Genomic DNA, 21,899 nt, shown 5'->3' on the forward strand with positions numbered 1-21,899 from the left:
CCATTTTAGATTGCATCAGGGATGGAAACAGAAAGAAGGCTGAGCTTTAATCAGCTATAAATAACCCAGTTCCTTTCTCTCTTTTTAAAGGCCAGGGAATGGAATGTCTCCTTTATGTTTTACTCTTTTTACTACCCATGATATTGACAATGTCCGACATTTGTTAGAAAAAGTCCAAAGAAGCACAGTCCAGACCAGAATCTGGAAAAGGTGGGAGGTGGGTAAAGAGACTTTCCTTGTGTTGCTGAGCCAAGAATACAGACGTGTACCAGATCAAACCTAACCTTATTCAATATTGTGATATATTCCAGGTTTTGCTTTGTTAGGTTTCAATTCCCCTTTCTTTTTTTTCTCTATAGTATTTTATTTATCCAAATACATGTAAAGATAGTTTTTGTGTGTATGTGTGTTGTTATTGTTGTTGTTGTTGTTGCTGAGGCAATTAGGGTTAAGTGACTTGACCAGGGTCACACAGCTAGGATGTGTTAAGTGTCTGAGGTTAGATTTGAACTCAGGTCCTCCTGACTCCAGGGTTGGTGCTCTATTCACTGCTCCACCTAACTGTCCCATAAAGATAGTTTTCAACATTTATTTTTGTAATAGTTTGTGTTCCAATTTTTTCCTTCCTTCTCCCCTCCCCAAGACAGCAAGCAATCTGAAATAGGTTAAACATGTTATAAACATATTCCCATATTTGTCCTGTTGTGCAAGAAAAATCAGACCATAAAGGAAAAAAACACAAGAAAAAAAATCAAACAACAAAAAGGTAAAAAATACTATGCTTTGATCTACATTCAGTCTCCATAATCCTCTCCCTGGATGCAGATAACATTTTCCATCCCAAGTCTCCTGTCTTACATCACTGTATTGCTAAGAAGAGCTAAGTTGATCATAGCTGATCATCACATCATCTTGCTGTTACTTTGTACATTGTTCTTCTGGTTCTGCTCACTTTATTCAGAATTAATCAGTTCATGTAAGTCTCTCCAGGTCGTTCTGAAATCATCCTGCTGATCATTTCTTAGAGAACAATAATATTCTATAACATTTATATACCATAACTTATTCAGCCATTCTCCAACTGATGGGCATCCTCTCAGTTTCCAGTTTCTTGCCACTACAAAAAGGGCTGCTACAAATATTCTTGCACATAGGTTTTTTTCCTTTTTATGATCTCTTTGGGATACAAGCCTAGTAGAGACACTGCTGACTAAAAAAGTATGCACACCAGTTCCTCTTTCTATACTCTTTTTCCCTTCCCCAGTTACTCAGTGGTCCCTACATCCTTTTAATCTTGTCCCACAATTCTACTTCCCTTCACAATACTTTATGCCCCAGACTTACCACTTATCCTTCTTCTTCCTCAATAAATCTGTTTAGTAAATAATCTGTTAGTAAAGTGCCCATTGCATTCCCTCTACAATTAGTTAACAAATGCCAAGAAAGGCATTTGAAAAAAAAGCTCACATAAAATTTGAAAGTCACTTTTTAACAAAGGACATCTAAAAATTCAAAGTTTTGTGAAAATGAATAAAATCTTCAGGTTTTACTGCAAATATTATACAGATTGGGAGAGATAGATTCTGGGAGGGCTAATGCAGAGGAGGTTTTCTAATGCTTGCCAAATCACACAAATAGTTGATTGTGCCCTCTATTTATATTTAAGACAAGACCTACTCTGAGACATCTCTTTTTTCCATTGCACTTACTTGTTCTCCATTTCCTGCACTTTGTATTCATTCTCAGGATTCAGTATCCAATTCTAAAAATTCTAAAGCTATTTTTTAATGTTTCTAAATTATGACTAATAATTAATTGATTTAAATATTCTACTTAAAAATCTCTTCCTTTTCTCCAATTTCAGTCTTTTTTGGTAGCTATTATAATTTTTTCCTTATGTGTGAGGGATTGGGAGGAAGAAAATTAGTTTTCATCTTGAGTCTAAAAACTCGACCTAAAAATTTCACAGGCAAAAAAAGAAGCCAACTGTGGACCAATGTAATGAGTACTTTTAAGGAATATACTGTTACATCATTCTGAAGATGATGCAAATTCCCTGAAATAAAGTTCAGGAGCTATTATGGCTTAGATGGGTCTATTTCCAAGCCAAAAGTATGTCAGGGATGTCAAGCAATGAATAAGAGCCCTTCAGATTCTTGCTTCCTCCCCCCAATAAAAGAATTAATTGGGGTAACTAGGTGGCACAGTGGATAGAGCACCAGCCCTGAAATCAGGAGGACTTAAGTTCAATTCAGGTCTCAGACACTTAACACTTCCTGGCTGTGTGACCCTGGGCAAGTCACTGAACCCCAATTGCCTTAGCAAAAAAAAGAATTAATCATAATATGTAGAGCATCATAGTGATGAAGAACCTGAGACCCAGTGAAGTAAAATGATTTGCCCATAGCCATATAGATCGTTGTTTTCTGTTGTGTTCAATTCTTCACAACCCAATAGGGTTTGCCATTTCCTTCTCTAATTCATGTAATAAATGAGGAAACTGAGGCAAAAAGTGTTAAGTGACTTGCCTAGAGTCACACAGCTAGGGAGGGTCTGAGGCCACATTTGAATTCAGAAAGAATTTTCCTGATGCTAACTTCTTCCTAACTCCACTGTGCCACTTAGCTGCCCTTACAAAGCTAAATTTCAAAGTGTAGGTTAGGTTTCTGGCTCTAAATTAAGTGCTTTTCCCTCTATAGGTAGGTTCCTTCTTCCTTGTGCTAGAAAATAGTTTAGCGCTGTAAGCTTGGTTTCTGAATCTCTCACTTTTATAGGGAGAAATTTAGCAGGTATGATCTTTCCTCATCTTTTTATAGAACAAATTCATAAGCCCCCAAGATGAAATGATATTCAATCACACAAGTATTATTTAAGCATCTGCTACTAGAATTATACTAAGTATTAAGAATACAAAATCTTTTTTTTAAAGTCTTAACCCCAAGAAACTTACATTATATGAGGAAACAATAGTTATGCATATACAAGTAAACACAACATAAATACAGTAAGTACAAAGCAATAAAAGGGCTGAGGAGGCATTAGCATCTTGGGAACAGAGAGAAGTTTCAAGCTATGGTTTTATATAGGAGAGAGTCTGAAAAAAGCCAGTGATTTTAAGAGGCAGAAGTGGGGTTTGTAGGGGTTTCAGCCAAGTATCTCTCTTTCCAGGGATTTCTCCATTAGATCATATTCTCTTCATCTCAGATGTTCTTTCATCAGAGCCAGGATGGCAGAATAAGGTAGGAACTCTACTGAATTCTCCCAAATTCAACTCCAAACAACTATTAAAAATACCTCAAAATGAATCGTGGAGCAGAAGAACCAACAAAAAGGTGGAATGAAACAATTTTCCAGCCTAAGTTGGAAGGAAAAGTCTGTCTCACTTGAGTAAAAAGGAGCACAACCCAATACAGGTGGTATCTGAGCAAGCCAGAAGTACACCATATCTTAGCAAGTTAGCAAAAGATCCTGATCCCTTGTGTAGGTTAGAGGTAAGGCCTCATGGTCCTAGTACAGCAGGTCAACTGCTAGGCCCCAGGCCCCCAAAACAAGAAGCTCAGGACAGTGACTTCTTCACCTAAGAAACAGATCCCAACTTTAAAAATCATTAAATAGGCTGGGGAAATGAGCAAAAAAAAAAAAGAATCCAATCATAAAAAGTTACAGTAGTGACATAAACTCAGAAGAGTCAAAATATCTAAATATGAAATTTCAAAGAAAGTAAAATATGAATTGGTTTTGATTCCAAAAAGACCCCCTGGAAGAACTCATAAAGGATGTTAAAAATCAAATAAGAATGAAAGATACAAATTAAAAGCAAGAAAACATTCAATTAATAAATAAAACTAGAAGTTGGTTTTATGAAAAAAAGATAAATCAATTATTTTGACTCAAAAAAGGAAACAAGAAAACCAAATTACCAATATCAAAAATTAAAGGGATAAATTCACCATAAAGGAAGAGGAAATTAAAACAATTGTTAGTATCTATTTTCCCCAATGAATATTGATGCATAAATTTAAATGAAACACTAGCAAAGAGATTACAGCAATATATTACAAGGATCATACTTTGTGACCAGGTAGGATTTATATCAGGAATGCAAAGCTGGTTCAGTATTAGGATATCAGTATCAGCATAATTGAACATATCAATAACAAAACCAACAGAAATCATAAGATTATCTTGATAGATGCAGGAAAAGCCTCTAACAAAAACACACTTATTCCTATTAAAGACACTAGAAAGCATAGGAATAAATGAAAAAATAAATAAATTTCTTAAAATGATAAGAAGTATCTATCTAAAACACCAGAAAACATTATATATAATAGGGATAAGCTAGAAGAAGCCTCTTCAGTAAAATAAAAGCAAGGATGCCCATTGTCACCAATATTATTCAATATTGCATTAGAAATGTTAGCTTTAAATAAGAGAAGAAAAAGGAATTAAAAGAATTAAAATAAGCAATGAGGAAACAAAACTATCACTCTTTGCAGATGATGTGATAGTATATCTAGACAGCCCTAGCAAATCAACTAAAAAAACTACTTGAAATAACAAAGTTGCAAGATATAAAATAAACCCCCATATATTATTATCATACATATATTACCAACAAAATTCAGCAGCAAGAGATAGAGAAATTCCATTTAAAAATAATCATAAACAATATAAAATACTTGGAAGTCTACTGAAGAGGAAGAAAAAGAGAAGAGGAAGACAAGAGGAGGAGAAAGAGAGGAGAAGAAGAGTTAAAAGAAGTTAAAGGAAGAAGGAAGAGAAAGAGAAGGAGGAGGGAGAGGAAGAGAAGGAGGAGGACAGAGGAGAGCCGCTGTGTTGCCTAATTAGCCAATTCCAGTTGGGCCCCCAGTGGGGCAGCTCTTACTGGGGAGTAAGAGTAAGAGGGGGCTCTTGGAGGTTCTTATTTGTCTTTCATTGTGAAAGAGGGTCATGACATTCAAGTGAATTGGATTTAAGTAAGGGAGGGCTGAGCAAGGTCACCTGGCTCACTTTCTCCTCTGCAGCTATCTAGGATAATAAGAAATGCTTACTGTTTAAGGAAAGGGGTAAAGGGGAGAGGAAAGAAGAGAATTTGGAACTCAAAATTTAAAGAAATGTCATCTTAAAGAAAGAATAAAGGAAACAGACCTGGAAAAGGTTGGCTGCTTGAATAAGGGCTAAAATTGTGAAATAGTTTTTGCTGTGCCTCCATCTGTACCTTGCCTTCCAGCCCAAAATCAGATTTATCTCGTGCTTCATTTCTTGAGGATTCTGATCAGTTAACTTAACAAAAGGAAGCTAAGCTAAAGTGTAAGATCATGAGTCACACTACTCCTTCCAAGCGCATTACGTGTATTCCTCCAAGTTAGACACTGTGTATTTGAACTGAGCGCTTTTGGTCTTACTCCAAGGACCATGGATGAGAATGCCCTGGCCTTGGGCAGGCCAGTGGATTTGGTCCCCTGAGGCAGTTCCGGTCATTCCCAGGGTCAGTCAGCCTTAACCTTCTGCTGCATCACTATCAAGCTCATCCATGAGGAAAGGGTCAAGCCTGAGAGATTCCGTTGGCTTGAATTTGGAGGCAAAGCCCCAGGATTCAAATACAAGCTCTATCGCTTGCTACTGACGGTCATTTAGTCTGAGACTCAGTTTCTCCGTTTGTGAAACGCTGAGGTGATGAAGATCTCCAGAGATTTTTCCGAGCCCTCCCTCGGGTTCCTATCCTACTAAATGCTACTTTCTCTCTAGACTAGGGCCCCGTGCTCCAGTGCAACACGAGATGAATAGGGGTGGAGGGGAGGTGGAGTGTCGGGAATTGGGGGGTTAATTCCCGGACAGACATCAGCTGACCCCCGATCGCGACGCAAAAAGCACAACTGAAGTTGACTCATCCTCCAGCCCCCCTCCCCTCCTTTTCCCCAAAGGAAAGGCTCAGCCGGGTGCTTCGCGAGCCAAATTTGCTGGTAGGGAGGCCGGCCCGCCCGGAGAGGGGCAGCTCCGACCCCTCAAGGCCCTCCCCTGCGGAGCCCCAGCCAGTCTCCGCCGCCGCCGCCCCCAATCCGACAGGCAGTCCCGGGGCAGGCCGGGGAGGCCGCCACGCTCCCACCCCGGCCCTCGGCTCCGCCCGCTGTCCGGCTCCGCCATGGCTCAGCCGAGGGAGGTGGGCGGCGGGGACGGCGCAGGGCAAGAAGAGGATGCCTGGGGAGAGGAGGAGCAATGCGAGGCTTGGTCTGGGACTGAGAATCCCGTGCGGATTCGAGTAGCCATCCAGGCGGCCGAAGAGGAGGGGGACGGAGAGGCCGGGGCCGCGATGGGGGGCTTCGGGGACGGGGAAGACGACGGGGACGCGGCACGCTACCTCAGCCCCGGGTGGGGCAGTGCCAGCGAGGACGAGCCTAGCCGCGGGCACAGGTACCAGGGCAAGGAAGGCCGGGGGGGCGGGCGCTTTGGGATGGAGAAAGCGAGGGGCGCCCGACCGGACGGGCAGCGAGGGCTCAGGCTCTCCCCTCCCCGGGCTCCTGGCCCGGGCAGGGAGAGCCGGCGCTGGGCACCGAGATCGCGCGCTCGCGGGGCGACACGCACGCAGCAAGCGCCCCATCCCGGCCCCTTCCCCGCATTGTGGGGGCGGCGCCCGCAGAGCTCGGGGGGCCCTGCTCGCTCTATTCGAGCCTGCTATTGCAGAATTTGGGGGGTTTCTTCCGGAAAGCCGCTAGTCAAGACCACTCCGTCCCCGCTTCCCCCCTGGCTGGCCTCCGGAGTGGAGAGTGGAGGGAGCTGTCGCTGCCCCGTAAACTAGAGCCGCCAAAAGCTCCGTATCGGTTATTTGGGCTGGGTCAGTCATGCCTATGGAAACGGGCACTGATGGACTAGTCCCAGCTGTTACTCACTTGGGCTGTCTACACCCAGATCCACGTTTTTTTTGTTTTTTTGGGTTTTTTTTGCTAAGAATTAAGTGCCCCTTCCCCAGCTCCCAATGCCGATAGCATAGTAAAAGAATATTAACTACCCCTCTTTATGCCATTATCTTAAATCCCTGTTCCTTTCCTTTGTTTTCTCTGGCCTCTCCTCCTCTTCCCCCCCTCCCCCCCTGTTTCCCTCCTTCCCCTCTATCCCTTTCCCCTCTGTTCCCTCACTTGCCTCTCCTTTCCTCCCACCCCTCTTCTTCCCTCCCCCTTTTCGCTCCCTCCTCACCCCCTCTTCTCCCTTCCTCCCCCCCTCCTTTTTCCCTCCTTCCCTCTCTTTCCCTCATCCCCCCCCTTCTCCCTTCCTTTCCCCCCTCCTCTGTCCCCCCCCCCCCCCTTTGTCTCCCCCCCCCCCCCTCTTGTTCCCCTTCTTTCCCCCCCTTCTCCCTCCCTCTCCCTCCTGTCCCCCCCCCCCTCTTTTTCTCTTCCCCCTCCCTCTCATCCCCTCATTTCCCCCTTTCTTTTCCCCTTCCTCCCTTTCCTCCCTTCCTCTCTTCCCCTTTCCCCTCTGTCTTTCCCCTTTCCCCCCCCCTTTTTTATTTTTGTTTCCCCCCCTTTTCCCCTTTCCCTTTTCTTTTTCCCCTCCCCCCTTTTTTCCCCTTCCCCTTCTTACTCCCTTTTCCCCCTCCCTTTCCTTTCCTTTTTCCCTTTTTTTTTTTAAATTTTATTTCTATCCCTTCCCCTTTCTAAATTTCCTTTCCCTTCCCCTTAAAATTTTTAAAATTAAAATTGGAAGGGAAATTAAAATTTTATTTTATTTTTAATTCTATTTTAAAAATTTTCAACCCCCTTTTAATCTAACCAAACTAAACCAAAACTTTTTTCCAAAAACTTTTTACTTTTTTTTAAAAAAATTTGGGTTTCATCCCCCCCACCCTTTAATTTATTTACCCTTTTTTTTTCTCAAAACTATTTTTCTAAATAAAAAAGGTTCATTTTAATTGATATTTTAAGGGTCTTTAATTTAACTTAATTTTAATTTTAACCCAATCCCCCAATTCTAACCAACATCCCAAAATTTTTTTTCAAACCTCCTCTTTCCATACCTAAATTATTTTTTTTATCAGCCCAAAACTGGTTCATTTATTATGTTTCTGGGGGAATTTAGATAATTTTTTCCCTTTTATTCTTGAAAGCTTCTATGTTTCAACTCCTGAGCACTAATCATCAGTCAGGGGTCATAACTGATCTCACAGGCTATTAAGTCCAACGAAAGGGTAAAAACAATTCTGCCCAAACCATAGCCACCAAATGATCTTCAGCATTTTGCTTGAAGACTTTCTATTGCTTCCAAGGCAGTCCATTCTATTTCTGAATAGCTCAAATTAAGAGTTTTTTTTGTTATCAGCCCAAATTGACCTTGTTCCAACTATTGATCCTAGTGTTACTCTCTGGGCCCCAGGAGAATGAATTTAATCATTCATTTTTCACAAGAGAGACTTCCACATGACAGCTCTCGTGTTGTCTCTAAGACATTTCTTGTGGGAGCTAAACACCTTTTGTTCTTTCAGCAGATCCTCATAATATGAACAGGAGTCCTTTAACAATTTGGTGTCCTAAAACATGGCACCTACAGTTGAATGTAGTACAGTAGCTATCCAACCAGGACAGGTATAGTGGGCCTGTTTACCTTCCTAGTGGTGGACATTATGCCCATCAGTGTTGGCTGGAATGATATTAGATCCTTCAGCTACCATGTCACAGTATTCACACAATATCAGAATTGAGTGACCCCCATTAGGAGTCATCCAGGCTGGCTCAGATCTGAAAAAGAATCCTCTCTACCACATGCATGACGTCCAGTATTTGTTTAAAAACCACCAAGTAGCATTGTAGGAAGAGTGCTGGGTTTATAAACAGAGGAGCCAAGTCCAAATCCCTATGTTGCTACTTACTGCCAATGTGAACTTGGATAAATCACTTAATCTCTCTTGACCACAGTTCTCATGTCTATAAAATGAGGAGGTTGACTTGAATGATCTCAGAGGTTCCTTCCTGATCAAAGTCTATGATCCCAAAGAGGAGGAACCCATTCCATTTGGATAGCTTAGAAAATTTTTCCTTATATCAATAGTGATTTAGAGCACCTTTTCACATGACTAGAAATAGTTTCAATTTCTTCATCTAAAAATTGTCCATTCATATCCTTTGACCATTTATTGATTGGAGAATGGCTTGAATTATTACAAATTTGAGTCAGTTCTCTATGTATTTTAGAAATGAGGCCTTTATCAGAACCTTTGAATGTAAAAATGTTTTTCCCAATTTATTGCTTCCCTTCTAATCTTTTTGCATTAATTTTGTTTGTACAAAAGTTTTTTAACTTAATATAATCAAAATTATCTGTTTTGTGGTCAATAATGATCTCTAGTTCTTCTTTGGTCACAAATTCCTTCCTCCGCCACAGATCTGAGAGGTAAAATATCCTGTGTTCTTCTAATTTGTTTATAATATCATTCTTTATGTCTAGATCATGAATCCATTTCAAACTTATCCTTGTATACAGTGTTAGGTATGGGTCAATGCCTAGTTTTTGACATACTAGTTTCCAATTTCCCCAGCAGTTTTTGTTAAATAGTGAGTTCTTATCCCAAAAGCTGGGGTCTTTGGGTTTGTCAAATACTAGATTACTATACTCATTGACTAATTTGTCCTGTGAACCTGACCTATTCCACTGATCGACTCTGTTTCTTAGCCAGTGCCAAATGGTTTTGATGACCGCTGCTTTATAATGTAGTTTTGGATCTGGTACAGTTAGTTTTTCCTTACATCAAGTCCAAATTTTCCTTTTTGAAACATCCACCCATTACTTCTTGTTCTGCATTCTGTGGGAAAGAGAAAATGTCTAAGTGCTCTTCTACATGATATTCAAGTAATCATGAAACTGTGGCTTCCCTCCACAGGGCAGAATGTAACCTATCCATACCTGCACGCCATCTGTGCAATGCCAGTTCAAGTCCTCCCAGACATTTTACATGGGAATCAACTCAGTGTGTTGGAGCCCTTCCTCAGTTTCTCCCAATATTACAAGGGTTGCCATGGAGCTCTTTGTCTGTCTGCCCATCATGCCTTTCCACACAACTAACTCATCTTAGAGTTCTTATTAGGGACACTCAATATAGATTTCTCCATTGCCCATTTTTAAAAAATTTTAAGCCATTGTATTCCTCTTGTCTCACTGCCACATAATGACACTAATGAAATGCTAGTATTAAGAAGATGAGCCTTGACTTTCATAGCGGGATTGGGGTCAGTTAAAAAGAGCTTTGTAATTTTTAATTTCCCCAAAAGCATTCCAGCTAGCTCTTCTCCTTTAATTCAATTGTTGTCCCAACTTCTTATCCAATTTTACTGTCTGTCCCAGATATGCATATTGTTGCTTGAACTTAATGGAATATTTATCGAAATCCACATTGAAATCTGAGAAGGAGATTTCCTTCATCCACTTGTCCAAATGGACAGACCCCTTTAAGTGATGACAAATATTTTCCAAAAGGTTCTCTAGGATTGTAGGGTTTAATTCAATCAGCACAATGCCATTTATGATGGAAGAGATTCATTGCAGAATTCAGATTGAATAACGATCTCTTTGAATGATTGTGATTTTAACATATTTTTTTAAATTAGTGATTTGTATAAAGGCATATATGTATGGTCTCCTCTGGTGAGTATGTTTTATGTTCACTAAGTGTTTATTATCAGGTCAATGATTGGGATTATTTCTGCGATTAAATCTTCTAAGGAATTCTGAATGATATCAATGTATTTTTGGGAAACACCTTGTAAAAGATTCAATTTGTAAGGTAGAATTTGGTCTACAAAATTCAATGCTTTTTTTATCATCAGTTAACAAGAAGCATAAAGGGATTTTATGTGCTTTACTTCTTTCAGTTGATTATGAAATAGTAAAAATGTGACCAATTGTTGAATGTCACTTGCAAAGGCCTACTTATTCTCTACTAACACTGCTCTATCATGATGACTTTCATAAATTTTTGTAGACTATATATTTTTACCATGTTTAACATATTGGATTGCTTGCCATCTAGGAGATGGGATAAGGGTAAAATGGGAAAAATTGGAATACAAGGTTTTGCAAGGATCAATATTGAAAAATTATCCTTGCATATGTTTTGAAAATAAAAGGCTTCAATAAAAAAAGAAAGCTATAGGGTAATAAAAAAATAAAATAAAAATAAATTTTTGTAGAAAAGGGCAAGTAGACACAATGATTGATACTATTGATGCTCTTTGTCTCATTTTCTAAAATATTAATAAGATTCTTCCACACCTTTGGCATCTTCTCCTTTAGGTATCTTGTATATTAGTCCCTCAATACTCTCCCAATTTCATATGATAGCCCTTCAATATAACTGAAAGCAATTATTATGTCTGCACTAAGTTTTATTATATTTTCAAAGCTAAACATTCCCAGTTCCTTCTACTGTTTCTCATAATAATAACATTAGGCTCTTCATAATCCTGTTTCCCTGTTGTCTGTTTGCTTCCCAGCTTATTAATATTCTTTTTAAAATATAGAACCATAAGTTAAATCCAATGCAAATTGATGTGGCCAGACCAGTGTAGAGTTTTTTTTTTTATTTTTATTCTGAACTTAAACAACAAATGATGATGATGATGATGATGACAGTGATGATGATGATGATAATGATAAACTAGCATTTAAATCACAATTTAAGAGTTAGACTCTTTTCAAATATTAGTGGATATTTCTGTATGCATAAAGAATAGAAAAAAGAAATTGTACGTGAAACTATAGATCTTTGTTGTGTACAACTTGCTAGGACCAGGATATACTTCATTCATCTTGTCACCTCTGCAAAAAATACCATTCTTGGTTTTTCTTAGAACTCGGAGTCAGACTCAGTTTCTTGTTCTCTTACCCATTCCACCTCCCTGTAGCTGATCAGTGGCCAAGTCCTGTTGACTCTCGCAGGTAACGTTTCTCCTTTAGGTCCCCCTCTTCTTTTGACAGACACTTGCCACCTCATACCTGGACCATTACAACAGCTTGCTGATAGGTCTCCCCCACTACAATCTGTTCTCTACTGAGTTGTCCAAAAGATCTGTCTAGAGTGCAGACCTGATTAGGTTAGTCACCTCTCCTTATTTACTCAACCACCTCTTATCACCTTCCTGATGGGCTCTGAAAGCCCTTCCTATCCAACCCTTTCTACCTTTCCAGTCTTCCTGCACCATATTCTTCTCCACCTGCTCTACCATCTAGTGACAATGGCCTCCTTGCTGTTCCTTACTCAAAACACTCCATTTTCCAGTTTCCCACATTTTCCCTGTTTTCCCAAATACCTAGAAGACTCTTCCCCTTAATCCCTATCTCCTAGCTGGCTTCCTTCAAGTCCCAGCTAATATCCCATCTTCTACAAAAAGTCTTTCTCCATCCTCTTCCGCATTAGTGCCTTCCTTCCCAATTTTCTCCAGTGTACCCGGTATATATTTCTTGTTTGTACACAGTTGCCTGTTGTTGCCATCATTAGACTCCTTATCAGTAAGAATTCTCTTTAGCCTTTTTGGTATCCCTGTCATTTAGCACTATGTCTGGTACAGCTAGAGAAACAACACACAATAGAAACAAAAGAATACATTCTTCCTCACCCCATTCACTGCTTGACTTCTAACTTAGTACTGTCTAAGAGGCAGGGTAGCTAGTGCTTCAAAGAAAGAGATTGTTTTTCTAATGCAAGGATTTAATTTTTTATTTTTTTGAATTATGGATCCCCTTTAAACTATGGTAAAGCCAATGGACCCCTTCTCAAAAAAAAATTAAATATATAAAATAAAATATATAGGATTACAAAGAAAACAAATGACATTGAAATAATTGTAATTTTTTTCCTATTCAAGTTTACAGATTCCTCCTAAAATCCACTTTACAATTCCAGGTTAAGAACCCTATTTCTAATATATACTGTCTTGACTTGCCCAGAATACTCTGCTGGGTAGAAGCCTTTTTAATGTCTCAATACTCAGCAAAGCTTTGTAAGGGGTTGTGGGGAATTGATGTGCAGTTTCTGGGACTGACAAGATTTAGCTGTGGCTATAGAAAACAACTTCTCATTATGTCTGTGCAGATTTTATCACGAGCAGAAGCTAAATCCCTTTGGCACCAGAGCTGCTTCTTCAGATAAGCTTTGGTTCCTGGTTTTCTCTACCTGTTCACCTTTCCTCTCAGTTCTTTAGATTCCCACCTGGTGGGCTCTTCTCCTTTCTAGTGCCCAGTGTTACTCCCTAGGCAGTTCTCTGAAATGTTTCCTGCTATATATATATATATATATATATATATATATATATATATATATATATGCTGGCACTTGGAATAAAGTTGACCCCAAGAGCCCCTGTAGAACAGAAGCTGACAAAAACTCAGTGGGAAAAAATCCAAACCATTAGAAGGTATGGCCAAAAAGGCAATCTACCATGATTCAGCTCTGAAAGACCCTTTCAGATGAGCAATATTCAGAATTTTATTAACCATCCTATTCTATTCTTCTCTCAAAGATATCTGTCTTTTACACTACAGATAAATGACACATGGCTTTTTATCACCATGACATTGCAGGGGAAGACATATACCATAGATTTACTATTTCTACATATTATCTGAGAGTTTTTTTTTAAACCAACCTGTTATTAATAATAAACTTTCCTGATAACAACTGTAACTTTCATTTGTACAATACTTTGTAGTATAGTATTCACATAGTTTATTTCACTTGATATATCTCATTTGAGCCCTATAAAACATTGTCCTTTGGGTCATCTATAAGTTGTGATTCTTTACAAATTTTAATATTTCATTATTTGCAGCCATATGCAATATTTCCTTAAATGTTCAATGAGTGTATGCTTTATTATGGAATCTTCGAGGTTACCTGATATAGAATAAGCTCACTAAATCTGTGGTTTCTCTGATCCTCTTTAGAAAAGTTATAAGAGGAAGAATTTCATTTTTTACTTTCCAGTTCTTTAATAAGTGTTCATTTAAGTAGCAGGTTGAACATTTTGATAAACAATTACACAATTTCATCTTTAACATCCTGTAAAATCTTTGGATGGCTGCTTTCCAATTTTTGTAAGTTATCTTTATCCCTGTGATTTATCCCTATCTAGTTGGGTTTTTTCCCCACCGGGTGCAGACACCCTATGCTTTTATGATAGTTAGATCTGGTATATAGAATCAGAGAGTTAAAAGGGGCCTTTGAGGCCATCTAATCTAATTTCTCATCCAAAGTTGAATCCTTTTTCTCTTGTATCTCTGCCAACTGTTCATCTAGACCCTAATTCAATACCTCCATGGTTGGGATACATCCAGCTATCTGTTCCATCCTTTCAGACTCTCTATTTTAAAGGGGAATCTGGGAGTGGAGTCTTTCTAACTTAACTTGCAAACAAGATATAAATTGAATGTGGTCTGTTTAACATCAGCTTTTCATTCCTTGCTCATATTTTGCATTGAGATCATTGTGCTGATTCTTGAGCTGGCCTCCTCCCTTTGATACACATAAAGAACACCATATTTTGATTTAGGTAGTGGTCTCCAGTTCTTTTTTTTTAGGAATGCTTCCTTTTAAGTTTATATCTGACTCATTACACCTTTGGAACTTCCCTTTCTACTACTACAATGCTGAGGAGAAATGAGGAGAGATAAATCCTTCCCACCCTTGCTGCCCTCTCCACAAGGTACAAGGATAAAAGTGTGCAGAGAATTTGTTCTTCAAAGCTCACTGTTTATACTCTATTAGAGCATGTCACCAGTTTTTAAATTCAAACCAATTTTATCTCCACTAAGGGGCAAAACACCATTGTCTCTGCCAGTCTTTAACCACAGTTCCCAAGTTTATTTGTCTATTGCACTCATTTTTCTTGTACTTCCAATAAGGTGATTTTATTTAAAATTTTAAAAGTTTTCGGACTCCCTATGGGTTAATGACTTAAAATTCTTCTTATTATTTTCATCCTTCTATCAGCATCCACATTTTGTCAAAAATTTCTTTGCCAAAATTAAATTGCAAAAGGAATAATTAATTTATATGCATGTGAATACACATATATATTATTTATAAAAAATAATTTTTGTTGTTATTTCAGTCATGTCTGACTCTTTGTGACCCCATTTGGGGTTTTCTTGGCAGAGATACTTGAGTGGTTTGCCATGTCCTTCTCCAGCTTATTTTACACATGAGAAAACTGAGGTAAATGGGATTAATGACAGGGTCATACAGCGAGTAAGTATTTGAGGCTGGATTTGAACTCAAATCTCCCTGATTCCAAGATTATTAGCCTTTTATCCACTGTACTACCTAGCTGTCCCTTGTTCCATTTTATACCTGGTATGACTTTTGTCAGGAAGTGAATAGTATATTCTTAGATGGAGGGATTTTTGAGCATTAGATTGAAGCATAATTAGGGACCAGCTTTGAAGTAGTTCTTTTGTGAAGTCACATTCAAGATGTGAATCCCTTTCTAAAAAAAGAAAACTTTAGTACATCACCCTCACTGTGGTGTCCCTCTTTCTCCTGTGATCAATTACAGAATGGTTATTAGCATGATAAATTAAATATTTCTTATTGGTTTTAGTGGCACAACTACAAGCGGAGGGGAGAATGATGGTTCTGACCAGGATCAGGACTGGAAGCCGCCAAGCTACGAGTTAATCTTGAAGCTGGTCGATCAGATTGAGTTTTATTTCTCAGATGAAAACCTAGAAAAAGATGCCTTCCTGCTCAAACACGTTAGAAGGAACAAGCAGGGATATGTGAGTGTCAAGTTACTCACATCTTTCAAGAAGGTAAGACTAAATTTGAAGTTGTTTCATTGCATTCAAGGGAAATTAACTTATTTTTCTGACTCATAATTTTCTTTAAACATTTTTAAAATTGTGAATTAGAAAATCATCAACAACATTTTCATATACAAAGAAAGTCAGAAAAGAGGATTGTGTATAAAACTGTGAGTATATTACATAAAATATCTGTGTCTGTACATACACATATCAACCTATTTAATAACAAGCATTTGAATAGTGCTTTAAACTCTTCCAAGTGCTTTACAAATTTTCTCATGTTATCCTCACTTGAGTGGCAAATGCCATTATTATTTCCATTTTACAGATTAGGGAGCTAAGGTAAATAGAGGTTAAATGACTGCCTGAAGTCACACATCTAGGAAATATCTGAACTCAACATCTACCTTCCTGACTTTAGGTCCAACACTATCCTGCTTGTCTGTATCCCTTTATGAATTCCCTTCTTCCATTTGTGTATTTTTAAAAGTTTCATTGTTCCTTTTATCTTTTTTTTTTTTTTTTTTTTGGCATGGCTGTTCCTACCTCCCAGTTCTTCCTATTTTACTCATATTCCATTCTCCAAAATAAAAGCCCTCTTTTGTAGTCAAACAAAACAAATATCTACTACATCAGATCAATAATTTCTGTCTCCTTTTGCTAAGAGTGAAGAAGAGGATATGAGCATAAATAATAGGAGAAGAGATTTAGATTAGATACTATGAAATAGTCTGAGATTGGAACTATAGATGATTATAAAAGTAATAAAGTTATAGTTACAAAAATTATAATATAAAAAGATTATAAAAGTGTCACTTTGGTTACAGAATCACTCTAATGCACTTGGACATCAGGAATAAAACTGTGTGATGGCACAGACTAGCCGGCTTCAGGGGAGCCCCAATAGTCCTTGGGTTCTGTGAAATTCAAACTTTTAAACTGGTGGGTTCCATCAGTAATCTGAGGTGAATAAGTAGTAAAAAGTAGCCTGAGAGTTGTTGTTTAATTGCGTTTCAGTTGAGTTCAACTATTTAAGACCTCTTTTGGTATTTTCTTGGCAAAGATACAGAAAGCGATTTGTCAGTTCATTTGACAAATGAGGAAACTGAGACAAATAGGATTAAGGATTAGGCTCAGACAGGATCCGAAGCTGGATTTGAACTCAGGAAAATGAGTCTTTGAGACTCCAGACCCAGTGCACTATGGCACCCTGGCTGCCAGCCCATTTGAGAAGTTTCTTGGCTCATAGATCATAGATTTAAATTTTAGAAGCTACTTAGTGCAACCTCCTTATTTTACTGATGAGCAGTTAAGGCCTAGAAAAGTTGGCTGACCTCACTACAGTGGGGTCAAGGTACAGCATGTCCAACTGGAGTTGATCTGACTGATCAGAAGACTTTTTCCACAGCTGTGTCAGGCACAAATAGTCCACATGAATATTTGGAGTAGAAATGTCTCTAAATTTGTGGATCTCATGTTCACCTAGAAAGGCTAAATGCCTTGTCTGAGATCATGCAGGCAATAGCTGAAATCAATATTCAAAGCCAGGGCCTCTGGCTCTACCATACTCCCTTTGGATCTCTTAAGGTGGAACTGTAGTTGAAATGGCTTCTTCTGATTGCAGTATGTCAAGGAGGGAGAGGGAGCACCCCCAATAGGTGCTTCTGTTTTGTAGTCTTGGGGTGGAGGTGGAAGAAGAGGATCCCTATGCATTTCAGTCTATCGAGAGAAAATGTGAAAATAGATCCTTGTTCCTTAGTATTTCCCAGCCAGAAAGGAAGCAAACTTCAAAGCTTGATGAGGTGCAAAACTGGAAGATCCTTTCCAAAGCATCAAGTCGTCTTGTGCACTTTGGCAGACTTTCATACCATTCAAATGCAGAAGGCCCAAAGCAAAGCATTTTCTTTCTAACAGTTTTCCTCAAAAAGCCCAGTTCCTTTGTCCCATTTCATATTTCTGAGATCCAATTTGAGGCATTCTCCTGATCTCACTTGAAATGTTGTAGCTCTTGAAATAAGTGTAGCAATAGGAGGAACCCTTAAGTACAGAGGAGAATCAAATTGCAGCTGGTATAAGCCTCTTCTGGGAGGCTTTCTTTTTTTCTGTTTTGAACATTAAAATCTCTGAGTTTTAGTATTTCTTTACTTAGAATCTTTATGTGTAACTTGTGATGAAGTATGATACCCACCTCCTGACAAAGAAGTGATGCACTCATTGTTCAGATTAAAACATAAATATTTTGGACGTGACCAATGTGAGAATTTGTTCTGCTTGACTATATATAATTTGTTTGAAAAAACTTTTATTTTTCTTTTCTTTTTTTTTTTAGCAGTTTTAATAATGCTACATATATTTAAGGGTAATGGATCTAAGAGAGAATGGGAAATAATACCTAGGAAAGATTGACCAGTGACTAAAAAAAGCAAATCTAACAGCAGTAATAACAACCATAGTCTCTTCCTTAATATGAAATAAGTGTAAAGAGTGTAAGGAGGTTGTTGGAATATGCTTTTTTTTGGCATCTTTATTTTTTTTAATAACTTTTTATCGACAGAACCCATGCCAGGGTAATTTTTTACAACATTATCCCTTGCACTCACTTCTGTTCCAATTTTTCCCCTCCCTCCCCCCCCTCCCCCAGATGGCAACCAGTCCTATACATGTTAAATAGGTTACAATATTGTATCTTGGATACAATATATGTATGCAGAACCGAACATTTCTCTTGTTGCTCAGGGAGAATTGGATTTAGAAGGTATAAATAACCCGGGAAGAACAAAAATGCAAGCAGTTTACATTCATTTCCTAGTGTCTTTCTTTGGGTGTAGCTGCTTCTGTCCATCCTTGATCAATTGAAACTAAGTTAGATCTTTTCTTTTATCGAAGAAATCCACTTCCATCAGAATACATCCTCATACAGTATCGTTGTTGAGGTATATAATGATCTCCTGGTTCTGCTCATTTCACTCAGCATCAGTTCATGTAAGTCTCGCCAGTCCTCTCTGTATTCATCCTGCTGGTCATTTCTTACAGAACAATAATATTCCATAACATTCATATACCACAGTTTACTCAACCATTCTCCAACTGATGGGCATCCATTCAGTTTCCAGTTTCTAGCCACTACAAAGAGGGCTGCCACAAACATTTTGGCACAGACAGGTCCCTTTCCCTTCTTTAGTATCTCTTTGGGGTATAAGCCCAGTAGAAGGTTGTTGGAATATGTTGCTCTAAGACCCACAGAACTTCTTTTTAATGGGAACTTGGTTGATTAATGGTATACATAGTTTATTCTTTTTCAGGTGGGAAGGAAGAAAAAAAATTTATAAGTCAAGAAAACAATCTAAATTAAAAAATAATGTCCTTAGTTATTGAAGTATTTTTATTTTTGTTCATTTTCAGCCATATCCAATACTTTGTAACTTTTTTTTTTTTTTTTTTTTTTTTTGCCAAATACATTAGAGTTGTTTGTGTTTTCTTTCTCCATTTTACAGGTGAGTAAACTGAAGTGAACATGGTTAAGTGATTTGCTTTTGAACCCAGAAGATGAGTCTTCCTTACATAGATCTAATCGGTATAGATTGATGATTCTGAAGGAGAAGTTAAATAAGACCCTTTCAAATTTGCCTTTCCAGGTAAAACACCTTACTCGGGACTGGAGAACCACAGCCTATGCCTTGAAGTATTCGGAGACTCTGGAGTTGAATGAGGATCATCGGAAGGTGAGGAGGATTACACCCGTTCCTTTCTTTCCTGTTGAAAACCAGCCCAGTAGGATGCTGCTGGTCTATGACCTGCACCTGTTCCCCAAGCCATGGGCTCTGGCAGTGCTCCAGGAGAATGGAAGGCTGCAGGAGAAGGTCATGGAGCACCTTCTCAAGGTCTTCGGGACGTTCGGAGTCATCTCTTCCGTACGGATTCTCAAGCCGGGCAAAGAGTTGCCTCCCGACATTCGGAAATTCAGCAGCCGGTACAGTCAAGTCGGGACTCAGGTGTGTGCCATTGTGGAGTTCGAAGAGGTGGACGCTGCCATCAGGGCCCACGAGTCCATGAGCTTGGGCTCCCCCAGCAAGGGCAGCATCAAAGTCGTGCTCATCGGCATGAAAGCCCCCAAGAAGAAAGCGCCGAGGGACAAGAGCCAGGAGGAGGAGCCCGCCGCCAGCGCCCACCACCACAAGACCCTGAATAAGAGGGTGGAGGAGCTCCAGTACCTGGGGGATGAGTCCTCGGCCAACAGCTCCTCGGACCCCGAGAGTAACCCGGCCTCCCCCATGCTGGAGAGGCGCTACGCGGCCGCGGGCAAGCTCAGCCCTTCGCTCTACCACAGCCAGCACCTGAGTCCCAACGCCTCCCCGCGTTCCAGCCCCTGGAGCAGCCCGCTGCTGCCGCGGAAAGGAGTGTCCAAGAAGTCCCCCCTGGCCGAGGAGGCCGCGCTGAGCGCCGACTTCGTGCCCAAGGGCATGGATTCCTCCTCCGACAGCAGCGTCACCCCCTCCAGCAGCCCCTGGGTGCAGAGGCGGCGCCTGGCCCAGCTGGGGACGCAGGAGAAGAGTCCCGCCGCCAGCCCGCTGCTCTCCCGCAAAGTCCAGAATGCCAACGGGTCGCCCGTGGGCGTGCTGAGGCTGCCCCGAGGCCCTGACGACACCCGGGGATTTCATGGGGGCTATGAAAGGAAAAGGGGCTTGGTCTGAGCCGTGTTCGCGGGCACTACCAGCTCCGTAGAAAAACCATCTTTATTTTCCTGGGTCCGACAAAACCGCTGGAATGGTCAAGGGCCGTCTCAAGGACAAATTTCGGTGTTTTGTACTGGTGTCGATTTCTTAATTTATATATTTGTATTGGCAGGCAACTACGTTTAAAAGACTATCTCCTAGTTCCAAACAACCATTTATCCCGGCATGGGCACTTTGATAATGTCCCGGATATGTAAACATAATGGTACTAACCAGGAATGGGAGAGAGTCTTGAGGAAAGATTGAATAGATACTATTTTTCTGCTCTTATTTTTTTTTTCCAAATAAAACTCCTTTGAGATGAGGTATGTGGAGAGATTGTGCTACCATTTAGACTCCTCAGAAGCTAGTGTGGGAGTTGCTCGAAGATCAGAAGTTTTTAATGACAACCTAGTTGATGGATGACATACATAATTTATTCTCATAGTCAGTGAACATTTATGAAGGGCCCCCTGTGTGTCAGGTCCTGTGCGATCAAAGCAGAAAATATCTATCAACTCTTATGAGTGAATTAAAAATAGTTGGCTCTAAGGTCCCAGACTCATCTTGGCCCATTGAGATGATGAACTGATATATCATTTGGAATGAATGAATTGACTATCTAGTCCTAATGGAAAAGGAAGGACTAAATAGGAGAATTATTGATTCAAAAACCTGGCCAGTGGGTCACAGTGAAACAGTTCAGCTTTCCCATGTTCTTTCCCCAATTTTGCTGAATCACAGAAGGGAACAAAAGCAGTGATTTTATTACATAGGTTTCCATTACTCAAATGAAGCTTATTATTATAATTATTTGACAGATTTTCTTTTCCATTTTCCCCAGCAGGAGAGATTGTGTGGAAGTAAAGAATTATTGTATGTTTTCTGTACTGTTTTGGCCACTGGGGTAAACTGGTTGGAGTCCAGTACTACAGATCCATTCAAAAGTAGATTTTAGGTTTCTTTAATATATCTTCTATTTTCAAGGGGACAGAAGGGAAAAGATTTGTCTTTCACAACCATGTCCCTGAATTCACTGCCCCCTTGCTCCTACAGTCTCATTGACTTCTCCAGTCAACCACTGATTCCTCATGTTCCTGCACTGTACACACACACACACACACACACTTTTAGAACACAATTGGATATTATTCCAAGAAACCTCAAAGTGAAAGTTTTTAGAGTTAATATTTGCTGTGGTGTCAGATTACCTGCACAGTATAACATCTAGTTATTCTGTATTAAGTAGTCTCCTCCAGGTGTAGCTTGCTGGCCATTTACTTTTTAAAATCCTTGGATTCTTTCCAGCCTATGACAGAATTTTCCTTTTGGACTTTTCCCAAAGCTAAGCAAGCTGGATCTTATGTCTTGGAAACTTTGTGCCATCCTTTCCTTATTCTT

At 39.6% G+C, this 21,899-nt stretch overlaps 1 protein-coding gene across 1 annotated transcript; it reads left to right on the top strand.

Moving 5' to 3' along the window:
- The first annotated feature begins 5,832 nt into the window (after positions 1-5,832).
- On the top strand, positions 5,833-20,823 carry LARP6 (La ribonucleoprotein 6, translational regulator). Its single transcript, XM_031955297.1, has 3 exons — positions 5,833-6,414; positions 15,582-15,792; positions 19,422-20,823. Exons 1-3 carry the CDS (start codon positions 6,146-6,148, stop codon positions 20,475-20,477), a joined length of 1,536 nt encoding a protein of 511 aa, XP_031811157.1. The 5' UTR covers positions 5,833-6,145; the 3' UTR covers positions 20,478-20,823.
- Positions 20,824-21,899: the final 1,076 nt, after the last annotated feature.

This window comes from Sarcophilus harrisii, chromosome 2, assembly GCF_902635505.1.
Source record: "Sarcophilus harrisii chromosome 2, mSarHar1.11, whole genome shotgun sequence".
NCBI classification, from domain to species: Eukaryota; Metazoa; Chordata; class Mammalia; order Dasyuromorphia; family Dasyuridae; genus Sarcophilus; species Sarcophilus harrisii.